Below are 23,536 nucleotides of genomic sequence, written 5' to 3' on the forward strand. Positions count from 1 at the left end.
ATATTGAGCTAGATGGACCAATGGTCTGACTCAGTATAAGGCAGCTTCCTATATCCCTAGGTTCCTATAATGCAGGTGAGTGGAAGAGAGGGGGAATTTCCATTGCACAAGTGGACGTCTGTTGTGTGAGCACTGGATACAACCTTTTGGCTATGCAGCTTCTGACTAGAAGATCAGTAATTCCTCACTCACATCAGTGGCTGTTTTGACTGTGTTCAAAGAGCAGGCCCTCCCAGAAACACTGTTCAGGGGACTGAAGTATTATTTCTCCCTTATTTCTCAATCATGTCACAATTACTTCTGTAATCTCTTCTCCCAACATTTAAGCAATAAACTGCTATAACATTCACGAATAGGCAAAAACCCTTGTGGTTTAAGAACGTACCTACAGGCAACAGATATTTCTATCAAACTTTTAAAAGCAGGGAGATTGGGCAGCTATAGTGAATGCACCTGGAGAGGAGACCTGACCTCCTCTCCGAGATAGTGTACTGCCCTACAAATTTGTAAAAATGTCCTGCTCCCCTGGTGCATTCACTATAGCTGCCCAATCTCCCTGCTTTTTAAAGTTTGATAGAAATATCTGTTGGCTATAGGTACGTTCTTAAACCACAAGTTTTTTTTGCCTATTAGTGATTATTATTAAGGGGTCATAATAATAGTACCAGTTGTACTAAGCCCTTGAAGCTGAAATCACTTAGGGAAGATATCTCATCAGAAATTTGCTTACAAATCTCAAAAACCCATACTATTCTAAATGGAACAAAGCCAATTGTAGATTAAATGAATCAACAAAGAAAACCACAATTAAATTGCATGCTACTAACCAACACAATAGTATAACTTGGCACAAACCTTTCCTGAAAAACAATTATCACATATTTCTAATTGTTAATATACTTTTCTATTTAGTTTAAATTAGTGGCATGCTTTCTAACATTGCCCAGGTACACAAATATATACAAAGCCAATGGCTAAAAATCAAACTCCAAAGGGCACAAAGCTCTGCCAGAACTGCACATCTTGAATTTTTGGTCAGTGACATAAACATTATCCTCACTTGACCCAAAAAGTTCCATCTGTCATTAAAAATGTAGATTTTGCTATAGAAAGTTGATTTTTTTAAAAAAGAAAGACCCTCCTGATTTCTTGCATGTTTAGTTCCTCTCATTTATTCCATATGGCATGCCTCAAGGCAGCACAGAATATATTGTTTCCATTCAAGTAAAGATGATGACTAAATAATAATTAGTTATGCAAGCTACATCACTTTTTTTGCAATGTATTTTTACTGAGAACTTTTCAAGAATTTTTTAAAAACAAGATACAGTACAGCAAAAGAAAACAAGCACTTACAAACTATCAATAAGCCTTACAATAATAAAACATTTGAGTGCATGTATCTTGACAACTTTACCATGTTGCACACAAAAGGCAGGATACTTCAAAACATTAATTTAGCTTAAGTTCCAGAAATGCTTAGGGATAGTATCAGTCCAGAAGGATTTTTGAGATAATGGAGGCAATACTGTCCCTCTTTGTTGTACTACATACACTATAAAATGATACCAACCCCCCTCAAAGGTTTCCTTCACTTTTGCCCCTCTCAGGGTCCAGTTGCACTGTCAATTTTTCCACTAGAGCTAAAGACCATACTTTGTCCCACCACCCCAACAGCGGAAATGGAGAGTTATAGCACCAGTGTTGCACAATCTCAACTCCAGACATCAATAACAGAAAGAGAATGAGATATTTATGTGTGAGATTCATAAGAGCATCTGGGTCTATTGGGACAAGGTGGAAAACAATCGAGGATGTTTCCTGAAAGATGTGCTGCCACATGTCATAAACTGCAAGGCAATCCCACATGCGGAAGAAGCTTCCCCTCAGGTTGCACCCTCTCCAGCGTTCACAGGACAGAGAATTGTTCATTCTATTCAACTGAATACCATCTATAGAATAGTATAAACATTGTTTCCCTTAGCCTGGCAGAAGTTGTTTTCAAAGGAGGCTTACTCCACAAACTGTTCCAAACTCTCTCTAGCATTTCATTTCCAAGGTCAGCCTCTCATAGTTCCTTCAGACTGTTTAAACTGCCCCAGAAGCAGACATGAATTTATTATACAATATAGAAAACACTCCTTTCAGTCGCCCCTCAGATTGTATGCAGATACTTTCAAATTGCGTTAAGACTGCTAAGCATATCATGGATACACAGATATGTCTTACAGAATGCTTGAATTTGTCTCACTTGAAACCAATGTGCTACATCATTTTTAATAAACCATCCACAAAAATGCATGGGAACGCAACCTTTCTATAACACTCTATTCGTACAACAAAACTTAAAACCTGAGTATATTTTTAAAAGTGAGACCACAAGAAACTGATATTAGAGATCATTCTCTGGGGGAGGCTCTCCATTATAAAGGATAGCAGTTACAAATGTGATTTGCATAGCCCTGCCTACTGAAGTGAATGGGAGGAGCAACCCAATAGGGAATACACTCCTCCACTGCAGGAAAACATTTAAACACACCATCACCACAAAAGTCTGGGATAATTCTCTGGGATCCACTTCCAATAACTAGCAGACATGGAGCTCCTTATTACATGATTCTTCCATGGGAAGCACCTCTATGTAGGAAAAGCACATACAACATGAATATACTATCAGAAGTGAGTGAAGAACACACACATTTATGTTACTGTACATCTGTGAATACACAATAAATAAGTGCATGTGCATAGCCGAACTTTTGAATCTTCCTTATACTGAATCAGACCATTGGTCCATCTAGCTCAGTATTGTCTACACTGGCAGGCAGTGGGTCTTCAGGGTTTCAGACTGGGGATATTCCCAACCCTACCTGGAGATTTCAGGGAGTGAACCTGGGACCTTCTATAAGCAAAGCAGATCCTGTACCACCAAGCTATGGCCGTTCCAACAGTATACATATGTTCTACATGCTTCTCCTATGTAGAGGTGCATCAGGTGCAAACACTTTTTCTTCCATGGAAGCAATATCCATTACGAAAAAAAAATGTGTACAGCAGCCTAGAGATTAAAGAACACAATGTTCTGGTTTGGATGTACTGCAATTCATCATTATAAACTTGATTCTTGGGCTGTTGCTTTCCCCTCTCCTACTATAGCACAGCTGTGAGGTCATAGAACCAGAATAGTAGAGGTGGAAGGGGTCTATAAAGCCATCAAATCCAACCCCCTGCTCAATGCAGGAATCCAAATCAAAGCATTCCCGACAAGATGGCTGTCCAGCTGCCTCTTCCAGTGTCGGAGAGCCCACTACCTCGCTAGGTCAAAGGGTTTCACATCCATCTACAATTAACTGTTGTGTATTATTATGTCCAAACCCAAAGCCATCTAAATTGTTTTGGGCAGGAGGCCCTCCAAATGTTGTTGGACTTCAGGGATGATGGGAGTTTCAGTTCAACAATGCCTGGAGGGCCACGGGTTCTTCACCCCTGCTTAGGGAAGCAAGCCAAGAGCATAAATAACGTTTTAATGTCCATATTGAAAGTACCAATGGGTAAAGCAGCATCCCCTAAGTACCACTCTCTGAAAGCAGCTGTCCAAGTAAGACTGAAATCACCACAAAGCAGTGCAACAGTCTGGATCTTTATTATCTATATATAATTAGCAATCAAAGCATCTACAGCAAGAGTAGAAAAACAGTGGACCTCCAGAAATTGCTGGACTACAACTCCCATCTTTCCTAACCCTTGGACATGCTGGGTGGCCTGATGGGATTTGGATTCCAGAAGCGGCTGGAGGGCCACAGGTTCCCCACTTCTGAACTACAGATTAAAACAGGATGTATTTAGAATCTAAACAACCCCTGGGTTTAGATCTTTAAAGCTACTTATACCAGCCAACACAACATCCAAGAAATCTTACATAATTTCTGATTCTTTTCAGCCAACCATCCTACACAGTCCCCTCCTCTATACTTTTCATGGTACTTTGACTTACTTTTGTGATGTACTTCATTTAATGGTCTCCGCTTGAAATATACCACTTGTTTTATTTTGACCAGTAACAGACTTCTCTCCTGACACAACTATGTTACTCCCCCTACCCCTCAATATCTGACTTGTTTGGTGCAAGGGGACTATCCATAAAGGACGAGTTCAAAATGCTGGTACTTCTTTAACTCTGATACCTTATCATGTAAACTGGTTGGCAATGTGTATCTAAGCTTAATTTAAAGTGATGGTTTTAGCATATAGAGCCCTGAATGCCCTGGAATCAGAATATCTGAAGAATTGCCCCAATCCTTATTAAAGTCTGCTTCTGCGTTGGAACTACTTTTTAAGATGTTTTTAAAAGATGTTCTTTAAGGTGTTTTATTTTAATATGTTTTTAAGGATTTTTGTTATAGTATGTTTTAAAGTCTTTTTAAAAGATGTCTTAGAGTGTTTTTGTTTGTTGCCCTGGGCTCCTTCTGGGAGGAAGGGTGGGATATAAATTTAATAAATAAATAAATAATAAATTGTCTATAGCCTAACAAGCACTTATTTTCCTACTCTTGTGTTCCCCTGCTACTTATGGAGGTTCTTCTGTAGTGGACAAAGCAACTTCACCACATTCCATCACTGCTTGACTTTTGGTGAGCAGTCAAGACTTTTCTTTTTAAGTTACTGTTTTATGAAATGAGACTTAAAACAATTTTGTAGCAATTCTGTCCTTTTAATTAGTTTTAATATTTGGATTGTTTTGATAACATTGCATTTATAGATTTATATTGTTTGAGGCCTTGGGTATTTGAGGTATGTGGGCAAGACAGTAATGCTGAAGTAAAAATAAAGTATCTTCAGTTCAAAATAAATCCCTTCTCTCCTTCTGGAGGCTCTTGATTTGGGGCTCCTACCTTGCCTCCACATAAAAACGTAAGTGCCCTGCTGGATAAGGCCAATGGCCCATTTAATCCAGACTTCTCTTTTCACAGCAGCCAACCAAATGCTTATGGGAAGCCCAAAAGGAGGACCTGAGTTCAACTGGACTCTCCCCAGCCGTGATCCCCAGCAACTGGCAACTACACTGGAAACCTTACTCCACCCGGATCGTTTCCTTTCCATCCACAGGATACATTTCATATTTATGGACAGTCCCAAGTGCAGACCTATTCCCTCCCTTACTCTGGACACTTTGATCAGGGATCCCTCCTTCGTCTTTTCTACATCAAAGCCCCTTTGAGTGTTATCACTTTCCTTACCTCCCACCTCCTCCGTGCCTTCTAACAGCATATCCTTGGTGAAGCTGGAGATCTGCCCGGTCAGGGTCGACAGGCTGCCTCCCACCTGGCCCACCAGGGACTGGCCAAGCCCCGCCCCCAGGCCCCCCAACCACGACGCCATCCCAGCTGTCGCTGAGCAGGGCCCACCAACCCTCAGGGAGGATAAACAAGGGAGCAGCAGCAACAGCAGCAGCAGTCACCGGCTCTCCTCCCCACCACTTCCCAACCCGGGTTCGCCCTTCAGGTGAGTAACCCAGAGAAGGGAAGCCAGTTCTTAAAGTAAGAGGCCCGCCATAGCGCCCTACACCCTCCCGTTCGGTCTCTTCAGTCAGCTGTAGGGCCTCCAGGTGGGGATGCCACCTCAACGGCCACCATGACACCTTCCAGTCGCCATAGAGTGCGAGCGGCTAGCGTGCCCCTCTGGACGCCCAGGGACGTGTCCCAGAAAGCAAGGCAAGTCGGGATACAGGAGGCTAGGAGAGGCGCTACGCCTTCTAGCGGGGCGTGGACGACGCACAGGCAGCCTAACCGTCGCCAGGCTCCTCCAGCTCGTCTGTCTTCTGGCCCGATCCTGTGGATGCTTGCTCGGAGGTTGAAGGATATGGCCCGATCGCATGCACGTTTACTCCGCAGTAAAGCCTTAATGTTTAATGGGGCTTATTATTCCCGAGTTAAGTGTAGGAATGGTAGCCCGAATCCTGTGCGTATTTTGCTTGCTATTAAATTACACCAAGTTAAGTGGAGTAAGCGTACAAGGGATTGCAGTTTAGCCATGAAATAGATTATGCTTATAATTTCGGCAATAAAATTGTTCTATCCACCTGTTTCCAGGACAAATAAAAGAAGTTCTATTACGTGTATAGATGCCACCCCCTACTTTTTTTGTGTGGCTCCATTGCCTCTGCTTCGCTTCAGGCGGCAAAATGGCTTGGGCCGGCTCAGCCCTTATGCCAGTTCAGAATACATTGCATACATTTAAAAATAATTTTTCTCCCTTCGGTGTGATTGGACCTCTTTAAGCTCCGCCCCCCTGCAGACAGGGCTTAGTGATTGGTAAGTATCAGCGGCAGCTGCTGAAGTTAAACCCACGTTACCGCCCCTAGTAGGATGTTAACGGCGGAGGTTCTTCAACGTGATACTGTACAGCGTTTTTCAGAAAGTTTCTTTCAAATCTGCGCTCCAAACTGGAGACAGGAGAAATTTAGTTATGAGCACCGCTCTGAATCTGCAGATTCTCCGTTACTTTCAGCATCAATTTCAAACCTTAACATACAAAGTTTTTTCTCTCGTAGTATACCGAGTCTCTCTCTTCCCTCCATGAAAGAAAAGCTATGCTTGCACTTTCTCCCATACTCCGTCTTTGGGGGAATTTAGTCGCATTCCGTATCCCTTTTTTAAAACGGTGCAATCCTTTTTCACACTTCCATCCCAAGTAAGCTGCACTGAAATCTATTGGACTTACACCTGAGTAACACGTTATGACTCACATTTCACAAAACTTCTGTAGATGCTTTCCAAAAATACTGTAGTCAAACTGTTTGCAGCTAACTCGAGTCCTGCTACTCTACCCTGTCCTGACAGTAGCCAGTTATACTAGGTATAAAGATTGGAAGCTACCAAATTAATATAGTTCTTTTAAGTTGTAACTGAAAATTAGGTCACTGTGTTCTAGTTTTCAGCTGTCCACAAAGTTAGCAAATAATGTGTCCCAAATATAAAGTTGATAATTAAAAATAACAAACAAATCGTGTCTATAATGTTTTAACATCTTAAAGAAGCTCTGTAACTGGAAGCATAGTTTATTCTTTTTCCTTAAAGACTGACAAGATTCTTTAATGTATTTTACAGTTTTGGTAAAGTCCTAGAATGTACCTTTTAAAAAAAATTCTCCTTCATGGAGAGAAATATTTACAAGCATTATCAAATTTTCACATTTCTAGAAATGAAAGTCAAATTCCTCTTAGTAATCAAACCTTAAAGAAATGCCAATGTGTTCTTTCATTCTTTGCTCTTATATAGCCAGTATCACAAAGATAGCAGGACCAAACATTTGAGGTTTGGAAAAAGATGTCTACTGTTATAGCAACAGGATTTAAAATAGTTAAACTTTATTTACAAAACAAATTCAAAATTTACAGATGTAAGTTCTGGTATGAAAAGACATGCATATCTAGATACTGGTATTAGCATTTATTGCTGGCTTCTAGACAGGTATACACATTCTGAACATTGGGTTTAATCACAAAAGAGCCTGTTTTCCCTGTGTGTATTTTTTTTCTTTCCCATCCTGGTAAAACAAGACAGTCTGATGGGATCTTCTTAACTGATTTATAGTCAAATATAGTTCATTTCACTCCAGCATTCTATGCAGTAATCTTACGCTAACATAAGATTTTTTCCCCTAGCCCTGAGGTCAGCATCCACACATAGGGTTCTTCCAAGCAGGACCATCAATTGTCTCATTTAAGAATAACAGTCAGCAGGGTTGTCTAGGAGCCATACATAAATGCAGTGTCATTGATCTGAGAGCAAGCTTAACTTTCCTCAAGGTTTTCCTTAGTTACAAAAGTTGCACCCCTCCCCCCCACACACACTGCTGACACAATTTGATCTGAAAGGTAATGTGTTTATGGCACACCTCCACTGAACACTCAATTTGATTGAGAGAGAAGATGGCTGGAGCAAAAGGTTTTGGTCAAGGTTCTATATTACTGCAGGACCTGGATAGAATGTGAAGGAGACAAGTAACCTATAAATAGAATTTTAACATTAGAGGCTTTTCAAGAAATATGTTTTATCCTCCTGCCAGAACTGGATCCTACATTCTTCAAATGTGGCACTAAGACTATGAAATGAACAGAAGATACAGTCAATGCTTCCTATGCTTCAGACAGTTTTAACGCCAAACAGGCTTTATGGACGAAGTCTGTTATCCAATGTCAGTGATAAAACCACCTAAAGCATCAGAAGCACTGGATTTATCTTCTGTTCATTTCATAGTCATTGCTGCGTTTGAAGAATGCCCCATTGCCACAACTACAGTACAAACTCATGGAAAAATATTCATGTAAGATTCTAAAAACTGAAGATAAACAGCCCCTCAATGCTTCCCATTAACACAACCCTTGGTTAGATAACTTGAGGGTTATGATAACAGAGCAGTGACAACCACGGTCATGGACTGCAGTTTTATAACTTTCAAAAGCATTTTAAAGCTAGATTTTGCAAATCTGTTTCCATATATAGAAATCTTGCATTTCAAAATAACTATAAAGGCTACAAAAATACATGCACTTCTTCAATTTTGTAAGGTGTATGTAGTTTTAACCACAGCTTTACTTTATAATGTATACAACAGCAGGCCTCCATCTTTTCCCATTTGGTGTATTCTAAATGGAAAGGTAAACTTTTTGAAACCTTTGCACACTTCATAATTTATGTGGTCCATGTATGTTCTTGGACATTGCATTCAGGTAAACCTATCTTGAAAAAAGTGGCCCTAAATTCATCCCAATTCAGCTGGCCCCAAAGAACACCATTTATTGGAAAAGTACACAGAAAAAAAGAGAATTATGGTTTTTATAGACCTCCATGATTTCATTTCATGTTTTATATGAATCCCTTAGCATATTTATTTTCAAGTAATAGCTTAAAAGCAAAACAAACAAAAAAACCCCAATGCAGACAGCTTTATGTAACTAATGATGCAAACATTTTAAAAACAATGACTGTGCATCAAGTTTGGCAAGCTAATTTCCTGCTCTTAATAAATCAAGTAAATCATGTAGAGCCAAACAGTGTTGCCTTAAGTTTATGGAATAGTAAAGCTAGATGCATTTTTAAAAGCAGTGCTTATTCTCAGAGCAAATCCCATTGCCCATACTTATGCAACGGTTTTAAAGAGATCAACAAAATAGGAAGCAAGTAAGGTAAGTGGGATTTTGCTCCTATAACTAACCAAGCATTTAAATAACTTTATTGTAAACAAATGCTATCAAAATCCAAGTGTTCTTTTTTGTGCGATATTATTTTATCGTACCATGTTTGCATAGAGTGGTATGCCATGCTAGTCCTACTCAGAGTAGACCCACTGAAGTTAATAGACAAGACTAACTTAGGCCATTAATTTCGATGGGCCTACTCTGAGTAGGACTTAACTGAATACACTCCAGTTATTTATCATTCAGTAGCTAATGATGACATATCAGTATGGTACAATATAATAATAATTTTGAAACACTATCAAAACAGAGTAGCATTACATTTTGCAAGATTTTCCTCGGTATATCTGGCAAATGCCTATGGTGTAAGCACAGAATACAGTGTGAACACTGTAAACATCTAAGATCATCGCCATAAGATGTACTGTATATGTAAACATAATGTATGCTTAAAGCACCATTTACAAAAAGAGAAAAGTTAGTTTTTGTAATATAGAATGCCAAATGTGGTCATCATCTTCTATACTTCAACTAACACAAGAAAAATTAGTTCAGAAAGTTTGCTCCCCAGTTTTCCTCAGTAACAGAAACAAGGATAGAAAAAACCTGTAAGGTGCATGAACGAAGGCCATTCATGAAAAGCTGAAGAATTCTTACAAGTAGAGGACATTTGTTAACTGCTGATAGAATATACACCCACACGCATTCATTTATGAATATCCATTCTTAACACATAGGTAACATGCAGGGTTCATTTCAGATAGCAGGTATGCACATTAACAATGTGGCACTGAAGTTGTGGTATCAAAATGTTACCTCATCTTCTTTACTCCTAAATCAGCCTTGAATTCTGGGAGGGCTATAGCTTTATGGTAGAGTACATGCTTTGCATGCAGAAAGTCCCAGGTTTAATCCTAATTAAAATCTCAGCTAAAAGAAACTCGGTAGCAGGGATGGAAAGGTCCCTGTCTGAGACCTTGAAAAACCATTGCCAGGCAGAGTAGACAATACTGGACTAAACGGACCAGTGGTTTGACTCAACATAAAGCAGTTTCTTATGCTTATCCAGCCTAACACTTGTAGAAACAGGAATGAAGAGAAAGGATAAAGTGAAGGATCAGAAAATTCCATTGCAACAGAATACACGTGAAGGGAACTGTTTTATCAAATATTCCCCACCACTTGTGATTTTAGCATTTCAACCAATATTCAGGTGATTGCTAAGTGCTTGTGCTAGAACAGCACATCAATGCTAGAACTGCCCAAAACTATGTAGAAAGAGTGTAACAAAGAAAAACTTTTCCTTCTCCTCCAAACAGAAGAAGAAAAACCTTTATGGTTGCGAAAGTAAGTTTCAAGATGGGCTTGTTGGTTTGTATATCTCTTGCAGTCTTTAAGACAATCAAAATGTGGTTCTTTAAGTTCTGGAACCAGACCATTTTGTGTCCTTACATATACTGTTAAAAGAATTTTGATTAATTTCATCTATTCAAATATTTAATGTGGAAGGACTGAGAATACTAGCCAACTTTCCATTATTTACACTGTGACTGAAACATCTTTCAAAAGTGAAAGGCAAATTATAGAATTATATAAGCTATCCAGAATACAGAAGAGATTTTTGGAATGTCTTTAAGCATATATGTGAGCCGATGAAGTTGCAGATGTCACACATTGTGGGCTAGCGCAATCGCAACAGAAGGGCCTCAACACTGGACTGCTATGTAACTAGGTATGTATAGTCGATTTTGCTGTTAAAAACCCACAAGAGCATGCCATCACAAGTGAGTGGGGCAGCTAACCCATACAACTATTGCATTTATCATTACCTCACCCTGAACATGGGGAAGGAAAATGCTGGACGAGATGTTATGGCATAGTAATACCCTTTAGTTTATGTGCAGCAAATCTACCTTCTTGATTAGAACTAGTGGCATGGGCAAAGCTAAAACCTTTAAGGTGAAATTTTTTTATTTTTATTATATGCAGATTGTCTTTTAATTCTGACCCTCAGCCCCATAGGTTTTAGGGCTCTATCCTGCTTTGGTACATCAGTGAAATGAACCCTACCTTTATACCACCTGAAAAGGATTAATACAGGACTTAGTGTTTAGATAAAACAAAACTAGGATTTTTTTGTCATTTCTTTTCTTCAGCATTCAAGCTGTTTCTAACAGTTTCCAAGGACATATTCATGGCTGCTTGAAGCATGTCTTCTTCACTCATATCACCTCCTGTTAGGAAACATGATAAAATTAATTAGGGTTTGGAATACTGCTATAAAAGGAGAAAATGTATTGATTTACTTATATCTTTCACCTGATAAAAGGCTCAAATCTTAGCAGCAGTTTAAAGTTTTCAGTGTGCACCCAACTGCAAGATGAGGGGCAGCAGTTAGTGGGTAGCATTACTACTAGATCAGTGGTCCCCCAACTTTTTTCCCATGGACCACTTGAAAATTGCTGAGGGTCATAGAATAGTAGAGTTGGAAGGGGCCTATAAGGCAATCAAGTCCAACCCCTGCTCAATGCAGGAATCCAAATCAAAGCATTCCCAACAGATGGCTGTCCAGCTGCCTCTTGAATGCCTCCAGTGTCGGACAGCCGACTACCTCTCTAGGTAATTGGTTCCATTGTCATATTGCTCTAACAGTTAGGACGTTGTTCCCAACGTTCAGTCGAAATCTGGCTTCCTGCAACTTGAGCCTATTATTCTGTGTCCTGCACTCTGGGACAATCGAGAAGAGATCCCGACCCTCCTCTGTGTGACAACCTTTCAGGTACTCAAAGAGTGCTATCATATCTCCCCTCAGTCTTCTCCAGGCTAAACATGCCCAGTTCTTTCAGTCTCTCCTCATAGGGCTTTGTTTCCAGTTCCCTGATCATCTTTGTTGCCCTCCTCTGAACCTGTTCCAGTTTGTCTGCATCCTTCTTGAACTGCGGAGACCAGAACTGGACACAGTACTCAAGATGAGGCCTAACCAGTGCTGAATAGAGGGGAACTAATACTTCACGCAATTTGGAAACTATACTTCTGTTAATACAGCCTAGTATAGCATTAGCCTTTTTTGCAGCCGCATCGCACTGTTGGCTCATATTTAGCTTATGATCAACGACAATTCCAAGATCCTTCTCGCATGTCGTATTGCTGAGCCAAGTATCCCTATCTTATAACTGTGCATTTGGTTTCTTTTTCCTAAGTGTAGAACTTTGCATTTATCCCTGTTGAATTTCATTCTGTTGTTCTCATTTTTGTATTCTTTGTAGCTGCACCTGCAGCTGGTACAGCACAGTGGGGAGGAGAGCCTGGGTGGGAGTCCAGAGTCTGTGAGTTCAAATCCCTGCTCGTGTCTCCTCGGTGTCCAGGGCCAGCTAAAGATCACCCCCACAATGAGTGTCTCAGGAGTTACGTGCCCTGGCACCTGTGCAGCTGTGGGCAACCTGCATAGTCCCAAAGAGCCCAGTTGCCCCCCAGCTGGCAGTTGTGGACAAGGAAGGTGCTGGCTTGCGCAGCTGTGGTGAACTGAGCAGGCCCGAGCCAGCTGGGGAGGACTAGCCTTAGAGGGAGGCAATGGTAAATCCCCTCTGAATACTGCTTAATATGAAAACCCTATTCATAGAATCGCCATAAGCCAGGATCGACTTGAAGGCAGTCCATCCCACCTGCAGCCATAGCTAATGAAGAGTTAGAAAGCCATTGCTCTAGAATGTCTCTTGACTGACTGAAACAGAAACTGGAAGCAGATAGCAACCCCACACAAACATGGATCATATAATTATTTCAGCTACTAAGCAGTACAGAGAACCATACCAAATCTTCCCAAGTCAGAAAGATATAAAGCCACTGAAATGACGACTCATGAAATGAACGAGAGGTCCCTGCTTCATTAGTAGTAGGATGATTCATGTAGAAAACAGCAGGCAGAACAGCAAGGCAATGGGTGTTATTCAACTAAATAACTGTGTGAGCTGAACAACTTCCACTTGCACAACAGGGCGTCCCCCCTCACCTCCCTACCCCTGTACCATCCCCAAATCTGCTTCTGAGCGTTGGGGGAACCCGCAGAACAGATTTAAGAGGCATGCAGGAGAAGAGAACATTTCGTTGCAAAAGGAGAAATGCTGATGGAACATTTGCCTTAGTGCTACACTGCATACAACCCTCTGTATATATGACAGTACGGCAGGAGAAAAGTAATACCTGGATCAGTGACCAGTGCATTTGAACTTGTAACTGGTGCTTCGTGGAATTCTGGGTTCTGAACTTGCTGATGCAACTGTTGCTGTCTAGAACAGGCAATAACAGTTTTAAAAAGGGAATCTGAATATGCAGTTTTAAGATTCATTAAATAAGTTATACAATGTTTTAAAGTAAGAGTAAAGATACATACCAGTTTAAATAATATTTACAGTAAGATCTGCCCTTGGCATGTTAGAAATACCTACTTACCCCCATTGCTTATTGCTTTTTTCCTGGCTTTAGGATTGTATTCAATGCTGCTGTTGTTGCATGAGCAGAACAAACTTCCACTCATGCAGACTTCTGCTTGTGCAACAGGACTTTCCCTCCTGTCTTCCCTTGCAACCACCTGTTCACCCCAAAATCTGTTCCGGAAGATCTCCCAATCCTCTACAGCAGATTTTGAGGGTGCATAGGATAGGAAGGAGAAGTCCTGTTTCACGAGTGGAATTCTGCTTGTGCAAAACTGGATACAAACCCTTCGTCTGCTTCATTTTTCGTCTTTGGTAATGAAGGAATATTTTTGTAAAAATTGCAAAGCTGTGACATAACAGAGCGGCAAGCTATAGCAATGCATTTTTCAGTAGTTAATTATATACATGTTTTTTAAAATTAAATATCTACCCAGTTCTAAAATATTACACAAGTCAGAAAAACCTACCCTGACATAATATGGAATACGTTCAATGGGTTGGATCTAGAGAAAACCCCACAGAAGAGGATGAATGACAAGTGACTTTCCTGCGCTCTCTTTCTCCTGGCTGTCACCTGAAAAGTCCCTCTCAATGGCTGGGGGACCCTGCTGGGGGGCTATGGTGCTGGGTGAGTACATTTGGAACCAAATTGAAAAGATGCTGAATAAAAGCCTTGCTTGCACAGAAACTATCAGGAGCACATTCTAGGTCTCCCAATTGTTCCTTTGCAGCTTTACCTGTACTACACCTGATGTTATATGTGAGAAGCAGGTAGGCAAGGCATTCTCAACTGAAAATAGTTTAGTGCCATTTACTTGAATAAAAGGATATGAAGTTTGCCAAGAAAAGTGAAACAAATAAAAGTGGCAATACAGAAGAGATTTCTACATTCTGTGTCTGAGTAAATAATGTTCTGTACTAAGTACAAGATTTGGTTCAGAACAGCCTGCCTTGGTCTGAGGTGCTTCATAGGTTGCTTGATTTAGCTAGGGGTCCATCCAAATCTGCTTCATTTGTTTTCCCTTTCCCTTCAGCATTGGGAAAACAGAAAATGGCTATAGTTCCCACCCTCACCCCTTGACAGAACTGGATAAAATTCATAGGCATACATGCTCCTCCAGAATGGAAGTCCTGCCAAAATACAGGCAAACAGTTCCAGGGTCTTTATGCTAGGCACCTCTGAAGTTTAAAATGTGTAATTTAAAAAACTTTTTGGGCAGAAATGAATGAAATTTGCTGGCAAGCTTGTTCCTTCTGAGATTGCCAAGGTACCACAAGGCAATTCATGGGTCCCCACATCAACCTCGTGCCACCTCATACAAAGCCTGCTTTACCTCTGTCAAGTAAAAAGTCTGAGGTACCCCACTTCTTCTCAGGATTCATTCAATCCACACCCCTAGTATATAATCTACCATTTACTCTGAACAAAAAAACTTCTGTGATCAATGTTGGCCATCGCATATCTTCTTGTACTTCAAAAAGTAATTATGATCTATAGATAGCTGACTAATGAGTATGTTAAAAGTCATGTAGGGCTAAGGAATTCCTTCTATCAGTAGGCAGCATGATACCTAATCCTATCACACTATGAAGATACCAAAGGAATCAAAAGCAAGCCTCTGTTTTTATTTGTTTTTTTACTGCAACAGACTAACACCGGTACCTCTCTGGAAATTTTTACAAAGGAAATCAAGACACCTGCAGAATTGAGGAGGCATTTACTAGACAACCACTTAAAATCGAGAATTATGGAAATAAGTCTTGTGTAAATCAACTGATCTTAAATCAATCAAATGTGGTGGGGCTGAGATGAGGGAGTTAAAGATATCAGTTAAACACTGGTGTTAGTTAACGTGAAGACCAATTAATAAAAGCTTCTAGAACTGGCTACGCACAAATCCCACTTTGGAGAGTCTACATTACTTTTCAAAATAGGCCTGTCTTCTTTGTCGCAGCTCTTCTGATGTAAGAGATTCAGAGTGGCTTGTTGCAGATGAATGTGGAACATTTTGTGTGCAAGAATCTGAGAAACCACTTCTAAGGCCTCCTAAAATTAAAACATGTGCATATACCATTACTGAACAGGCTGGATTAAATTTAGGAGCATTTCTGTTTACCACTATTCCATTAAAATTTCTAAAGTGGGTTATAATGCAAATTCCTCCTAAAATAATAAAACACACACACAAAAACAAGGAACAGTATTAAAATCAGAGAAAAAAGCAGCAGCCACCAATCATCCATTGAAAACCTTAGAGGAAGCCTTTACCTGTTGCTAAAGTGATAAAAAAAAGCTGGTGCAAGATGGACCTGTCTCAAGAGGACATTCCAAATCAGGGCACCACTACTGAAAATATCATCTCCAAGTAATCACCCACCTAATATGTGAAGGCAGAGGCACCCAAACGATTTTTTGAAGGAGATCTTAAATTTCAGTCACATTTCCTATCGGAAAAGGTGGTCCTTCCAATACCCAGGCCACAGGTTTAGCACTTAAAAGGTCAAAAATGAATACCATGAATTGTGCTCAGAAACACACTGGGAGCCAATTCTTATAACATAGGTATAACAGGCTTTTGGAAAATAAGTTTTACATTACAGGCGGGCCCCACTTATACGGCAGGTTCTGTTCCGGACTGCCACCGAAAAGTGGAAACCATTGAAAATAATGGTGAGCGTCACGCAAAAATGACACGCGACGAAAAAACCCACTGTAAAAGCGGAACAAGCGCAACACCGAAAGGCAAAACACTGTAAAGCAGGGCCCGCCTGTACAAGTATTGCTATCTTTTGGTATATTAGAGTGCTGTTTTAATTGTTTGTATGAAGTCTGTTATTCGCCCAGGGCTCCCTTCAGAAAGGGTGGGTTATAATAAATAATAATAAAGGCTGGTATGTTCCAGTAAGTAATTGTTGCTGTATATTTTCAAAGTGTCTTCAAGGGCAGTCTCATGTATTAGTCTAAACTATATGTTATAACAGCATGGATAGCAGGATAGCTAAACTTATAAACTTGATTCAACATGTTCTGTGTTTTTTGCCTCCCCAAGTATAGTACATATGTTTGTACCCAACAAGAGCTTCTGGAAGGTGGAGCTGTTGTGTGCTTGGATGGAAGGAAGTGCAACTGGGCTCCTTGTTTGAAGACTGTGTTTTTTGCCTCCCCAGGTATAGTACTTATGTTTGAGCCCGACAAGGGTGTGAGCCTTTGGCACAAGCCGAAGGGTGAGGGCAAAAGGGCTCTCGTCCCGTGGCTCTCAGCCAAGGCACAAGATGTTCACCAAATGGTATTAATGGAGCATGAAACAGTGCAGGCCAACCTACCAGTGGTAGAAGAAAATGATGCCAGTGCTGACTGGTTAAGTATCATTAACTCCCCATATGAGCCTGCCCGGGCCCTGAGATCTTCAGGAGAGGCCCATCTCTCAGCCCCAACACCTTCGCAAGCCCGATTGGTGGGGACACGAGATAGGGCCTTCTCGGTGGCTGCCCCCAGGTTCTGGAACTTTCTTCCTAGGGAAGCACGAATGGCCCCTTCCTTGCTATCGTTCCGTCGGCAGGCAAAGACTTTTTTATTCCAACAGGCTTTTGGACTAGAAGATGTTTAAGACAGGGCCTCATAAGGTCTGTTGTATTGTTCTATGGTCCTATTCTTAATGTTTTAAATTGTCTTAGTATCTTAAGTGTATGTTTCATGATTTTAATGTTACGAATAGTTTAATTCTATTTCAATTGTATATTTTTGTATGTTTTTTTACTTATGAGTAGTTTTTATTTGTAAGCCGCCCTGAGTTCCAGTTTTGGAAAAAGGGCGGGGTAAAAATAAAGATTCATTCATTCATTCATTAACTGAGGTTGTAGTGGGAGTGTGTGGATGAAGTAGTTTTGTACTTCCAGGTTGAGAGCCTGCTTTGGTATAAAACTGGGCCCCTCTCACATGAGATGGGAGAGGAGTATTAGATGGTCCAATGGATGTGGGGCATGGCTCCATTAGTGCTTCAGTGATGGGCAGAGTATCTTATATGTTCATGTATAGCAGCAATCCTTTATATGTTGGTTGTAATATTGAGTGCAAGAGATTCATGTATGAGTGGTTGGTTGATATAGATGGTGTAAGAGGACATGAATTATTGTAGTGGTTGTGTGGAATGAATGAAGAGTGAGATGGTTGAATGAATGTGTGTTATGTTGGTTGGGATTTTACATCATGATGCCTTGTAACGCTCTCTGACTTTATACTGTATGTATATAGATATTGTTTATGCATTTGTTCTCCATTTTTATGTAACTCATTTGACAAGGTTATTATTGTATTTATGTATTTTTATTGTAAACTGCTTCAAGATCTTTGGATAGTAAGTGGGCTATAAATGGAAATAAATAAGTTAAGTGTAATCAGCTCTAGATGACAGAGATTGTGGAGGGAGGGATAAAACAGCTCAAAAATTAGATCCCACTGAAGATTCTCTTTCAGGCAAATAGCCACACACTTAATAATAATAATTTTATTTCTAGGCCACCTATCTGGCCGCACAAGCGGCCACTCTAGGCGGCGTACAAGATCAAGTAAAATACAACATACAAACTACATAAAAACCCAAGAACTACAATATAAACGAAACCAAACCCACCCATAGCTAAAACCAATAAAATTAGGCTACCCCAGGGATCTTGTAGGCCTGCCTGAATAGCCAGGTTTTCAAGGCTTGGCGAAAACTTGGCAGGGAGTGGGCATGGCGAAGATCATAAGGGAGAGAGTTCTAGAGGGTGGGGGCCACGATTGAAAATGCCCTCTCTCTGGTCCGCACCAGTCTAGCTGTTTTGACTGGTGGGACCGAGAGAAGGTCTTGAGTGGCTGATCTAGTCAGGCGGCATATTTGTTGATGCTGGAGGCGTTCCTTCAGATAAGCTGGGCCGAGACTGTATAGGGCTTTAAAGGTTAGTACCAACACCTTGAATTGGGCCCGGTAAACAACTGGTAACCAGTGTAGATCTTGTAACACCGGAGTGATGTGATCGCGGCGACGGCTGTTCGTAATCAAACGTGCCGCCGCATTCTGTACCAGCTGCAGTTTCCGGACCGTTTTCAAGGGTAACCCAACGTAGAGCGCATTACAGTAGTTTAAGCGAGAGGAGACCAGGGCATGTACTACCCGTAGGAGAAGATGGACAGGCAGATAGGGTCGCAGCCTCTGTATTAGATGTAATTGAAACCAAGCTGCCCGGCTCACTGCCAAAACCTGAGCCTCCATGGACAGCTGGGAATCAAGGATGACCCCGAGGCTGCGGACCTGGTCCTTCAGGGGCAGTTTTACCCCACTGAGCACCAGGTCTAAAGCTCCTAATCTTTTCCTGTCTCCCACGAGCAGTACCTCGGTCTTGTCAGGGTTTAGCTTCAGCCTATTTCCTCCCATCCATTCACTTACTGACTCCAGGCACTTGGAAATGGTCTCCAAGGGCCAACTCTGGCGAGGACTTAAACGAGAGGTAGAGCTGAGTGTCATCCGCATATTGGTGGCACCGCAGCCCAAATCTCCTGATGATGGCTCCCAGCGGCTTTACATAGATGTTGAATAGCATGGGGGCAAGGATAGAACCTTGTGGCACACCACAATTGAGAGGCCAAGGGTCCGAGACCTTATCCCCCAATGCCACCCGTTGATGTCTGTCTGAGAGATAGGAACGGAACCACCGTAGAACAGTGCCCCCTATTCCCATTCTCTCCAGACGATCTAAAAGGATACCGTGGTCGACGGTATCAAAAGCCGCTGAGAGATCCAGGAGGATGAGGAATGCATGTTCTCCTTTATCCAAAGCCCTCCTTAAATCATCCACCATAGCGACCAAAGCTGTTTCAGTTCCATGACCAGTCCTGAAGCCAGACTGGAATGGATCCAGATAAGCTGCTTCATCCAAGTGTGTCTTTAACTGTTCGGCCACCACTCGCTCGATGACCTTGCCCAAGAATGGAAGATTAGAAACTGGGCGAAAGTTGTTTAAATCTTGGGGATCCAAGGAGGACTTTTTCAGAATGGGCTTTATTACTGCCTCCTTGAGGGCTAATGGCACCACACCTTCTTCTAAAGAAGCATTCACCACTGCCTTGATCCCTTCGCTCAGTTTCTCTTTACAGCCCAAAATGAGCCATGTCGGGCAAGGATCAAACAAGCAAGTGGTTGGCTTCACAGTAGAGAGCACCTTGTCCACTTCCTCAGAGGGAAGAGGCTGAAACCGATCCCACCAGACCGGAATGCAACTGGCCGACTCTGGCACACTTCCTGTATCCACGGCATACGGAATCGCACTCTTTAGGCGCTCAATTTTATCAGCAAAGTGTTTAGCAAATATGTCACAGGAGGCTTTAGAAAGTTCCATGGGTTCCTGCACAACTGGACCGACCAGGCTTCGGACCACTTGGAACAACCTCCTGGGACAACACTCTGCGGATGCAATAGAGGCAGCAAAGAAATCCCTCTTTGCTGCCTTCGTTGCCACTTGGTAGGCTGCAATTGCTGCTCTAACCAGTGTCCGATCGTCTTCAGAGTGCGATTTCCGCCACCGGCGCTCTAGTCGTCTCACCTCCTGTCTCAGACCCCGCAACCGTGGAGTATACCAGGGTGCAGTCTGAGTTCTATTCAGGGGGAGAGGACGTTTCGGAGCCACCCGGTCAATTGCCCCGGTAATCTCCCTATTCCACTCCATCACCAGGGTTTCGACCGGGCGACCCTCAGACAACTCCAAATTCCCCAGTGCATTCAGGAATCCCTTAGGCTCCATCAGGCGCCTGGGACGGACCATTCTAATAGGTCCCTGTCCCCTGCGGAGGGTGTGCGGCAATGAGAGATCTATATTTACCAGATAGTGATCTGACCATGACACGGGGTTAACAACAACAGCCCCTATTTTCAGAGCACTTCCATCCCCTCCCGAGACAACCACAAGGTCAAGAGCATGACCGGCTACATGGGTGGGCCCCGTATTACTAAGGTGCAGTTCCCAGGAAGTCATGGTTTCCAAGAAATCCCGAGGAGCTCCTGTGAGAGCTGCCTCAGCGTGCAGGTTAAAATCCCCCAAAACCACTAGGTTAGGGGACAGAGCCCGCACATCCACGACAACCTCAAGCACCTCGGTCAGGGAGTCTGCTGTGCAGCGGGGTGGGCGGTACACAAGCAGAATTCCTAAACTGCCCTTTGGGCCCAACCTCCAGTACATGCAGTCAACAAACGCGGTCTCGTGGAGAGGAGGTCTGGTAAAAATCAAAGACTCCCGATAAATAATTGCCACACCCCCTCCCCACCTACCAACCCTCGGCTGCTGCGCGTACTGGAACCCGGCCGGACACATGGCCCCAAGCACCGGGGCTGAGGCCTCGTCCAGCCAAGTTTCCGTGATGCACAACAGGTCTGCATTCTCATCCACAATCATACTGTGGATGAGTGATGTCTTCTGAACCACAGACCTGGCATTACACAGCAGCAGTCGAAGGTCGGATGGAGTTGTACATCCCCCAGCTTTCTTCTGGCTGTGAGCAGGCCCGGAACAGGGGATGGATATAATGCATCTATCCCTCGTTCCCCTAAATTGGCATGGCCTGCCACCTACACCTTTCCAGCGTCTGCCGCCTAGCCTCTTAATATCGTGGCCCCCCACCCTCCCCACCATAGCCCTCTCCACCTTGCACATAACCCCCTCCGCGCCTGTCGCCCAGGCAGGCCTCCCTACCCCTAGTTAAGTCCGTCTAGCTGGCTGCAGTTCTATCTTGCTGCTGAGTGGCTCCTTCTCCTTATTGAGGTCAAGATATTATATCGACCTCCTCCTCAAATAGACCGCTCTCCGTGTCTTCCACGCCAATGTAGGCTTCCACCACTCAGGCAGGCACCCAACCTTAAAACAACCCCCCGCCCCCCCCCCAAAAACCCAAACTATTCACATAGTTCTTATTTCAGATGATGAAATTACTGCTTCAGTGCATTCAATACCCACAGCACACATACAGTGCGTTGGGTCATGCCGTTCCCTTGCCACTCCACAACGGTAGGCGCCTACTGAAGACATTTTTGTTTATGGTGGCTTCCCGAGGTGTAACCCAGTCATTTATGGAATATCAACTGTGTATCTGCAGAAACTGTTTTATTGTTATTAGAATGTGTAAATATGGCTTTATTGCTTTTAGAGCTTGTATTTGTGTGTTTTACTCATTTTTATCTTGTACACCACTTTGATGGCTTTATACTATGAAGCGGTCTATAAGTTTGTTTAAGTAAGTAATAAGAGGAATGAAGGCCCAACATGGATTATATATGCTGGATAGCTGGTTTCTCACTGTGAGTTTAGGAATATCCCGTGTGTCTTTTTCCTTAATAGTTCCATGATTCTGCTTGTGTACTATAGTGCCCAAACAGCAACACCGGAAGGGGCTGTGTAGATCTGCCACATGCACGGGTGTGAAATTATTATACTTCATAATATACCCTTTGTGCTGGCATGCAAGAACAGTCCCCTCAATCAAAGGTTACATTCAGGGACCAGAAGGAATTAGTCTACAGTGGACAATCCAGAAGAATGAAATTTTAAAAGAAAAGTGAAGGTTGTCAGGAATCTAATAAATACAACCAGATGAACCACACTCATATATGAACAGTCAGTAATCCAGAAAGACAAGATGGCAATGTATTTGCATGCCTTACCCTGTCCAAAAGTCTGAATAATAAGCATAACAATAGGACTAAATTACATTTTTAAAAGAGCATTTTACCTTGCATACTAAGTTGAATGGCCCTACGGAGATCTGCTTCTTCATCCTCCATATCAATTTCCTGTCTGCTGAGAGCAAGTGCTTTTTGGAAATTTTCTTCATCTTCATCTAACATGCCTGTACCATCGAAGGGGTGGTTAACATCTACAGTTTGTTCGGGCTCTGTTTTTTGCACCCTGGAAAAATTACAAAGGTAAAAAGGATATTTTCACTTTAATGTCAATTGTTTTTAAGTTTTACCATATTTTCAAAGCAATGGGAAAAAACTTTTAAGCATTGCCTTTTTAAAAATATTCAAATTAATTGATATTTTAAAATTTAAATTAAGATTTTCATAGCACATACAGGAGTAGTAAGAGTACAAACAACATGAAGAATTTGAGGTAGCTGATGGTGCTACCTTCAGGATTCAACAGTACTCACAATCAACACTCAACACTTATTAAAATACAAGTTTTTATTTACCTTACCTCTGATCTCTTGATTGCAGTGTCTCTTCCCCAATCAATTTTGGTCGCTGCATCTGCTGTACCCGAATCATTTGCAGTAACTGATCAGCTTCACAATCTGGAAGGTCACCCTTTACCACAAAAATTGAATAGCCTGAAGGAAATAAAAGTAAGTAGCCAAAATATGAGACACTATAACTTATCAAAAATACTACAAAGAAAAGCAGGTGGGGGTAATAGGGAAGAAAAGAAAACTGTCATTCCCCAGTATTATGCATTCCATCTTCTTAGAGGATTTTGTTTCCTTCATAAAACCGAGGAAGACAGACTTCTTGCATGAACTTATTGGTTGGCCTTTGAATTTTACTCTTGCTTTCAAATAACAGGGTTCAATATTTCAAAGTTCGCATTACCTTCCTGTTGTAACTGGGCCAGGAAAAGTGCAAGATAAGTATCAGATATTAGTTCTGGACCCGTCAAGAGAGAATTCAAGTTGAACCACTGTAATTTTAAAAACAGATTTCAAATAAAGGTAGTTAACACGTTATTTAGTCAGTCTATTTTTGTACACGGCAAAACACCTAGCTGTTCTATATGAAATTGCTATGTGCGGTACACATAACTTTCAAACACGAATGAACGGTGTGTATTGCTTACTGTCTGAAGCACCTGAAATATCTGCAACGGGGGTTGCTACTAT

At 41.9% G+C, this 23,536-nt stretch overlaps 2 protein-coding genes across 11 annotated transcripts in view; both read right to left on the reverse strand.

Annotated features, from left to right (window-relative positions):
- TRIP11 (thyroid hormone receptor interactor 11) overlaps window positions 1-6,219 on the reverse strand; it is a 46,266-nt gene extending 40,047 nt beyond the window's left edge. For 2 of the 3 annotated variants that reach the window (XM_061611972.1, XM_061611971.1), the window contains exon 1: window positions 5,238-5,760. In XM_061611972.1, the coding sequence (XP_061467956.1) occupies window positions 5,238-5,379 (142 nt within the window). In that variant the 5' untranslated portion in view covers window positions 5,380-5,760. Of the gene's footprint in view, window positions 1-5,237; window positions 5,761-6,135 lie in introns of those variants that run through there. The other variant, XM_061611973.1, reaches the window with a different exon arrangement.
- Window positions 6,220-7,182: 963 nt separating this feature from the next.
- Window positions 7,183-23,536, reverse strand: part of ATXN3 (ataxin 3) — a 38,789-nt gene continuing 22,435 nt past the window's right edge. For 5 of the 8 annotated variants that reach the window (XM_061611976.1, XM_061611981.1, XM_061611979.1 and 2 more), the window contains 6 exons: window positions 23,250-23,337; window positions 22,858-22,990; window positions 22,388-22,563; window positions 15,556-15,679; window positions 13,400-13,485; window positions 7,184-11,433 (listed from right to left, as the gene is read on the reverse strand). In XM_061611976.1, the coding sequence (XP_061467960.1) occupies window positions 11,339-11,433; window positions 13,400-13,485; window positions 15,556-15,679; window positions 22,388-22,563; window positions 22,858-22,990; window positions 23,250-23,337 (702 nt within the window). In that variant the 3' untranslated portion in view covers window positions 7,184-11,338. Of the gene's footprint in view, window positions 11,434-13,399; window positions 13,486-15,555; window positions 15,680-22,387; window positions 22,564-22,857; window positions 22,991-23,249; window positions 23,338-23,536 lie in introns of all 8 variants that reach the window. The other 3 variants (XM_061611978.1, XM_061611975.1, XM_061611977.1) reach the window with 1 other exon arrangement.

This window comes from Rhineura floridana, chromosome 2 (assembly GCF_030035675.1).
Source record: "Rhineura floridana isolate rRhiFlo1 chromosome 2, rRhiFlo1.hap2, whole genome shotgun sequence".
Classification (NCBI taxonomy): Eukaryota; Metazoa; Chordata; class Lepidosauria; order Squamata; family Rhineuridae; genus Rhineura; species Rhineura floridana.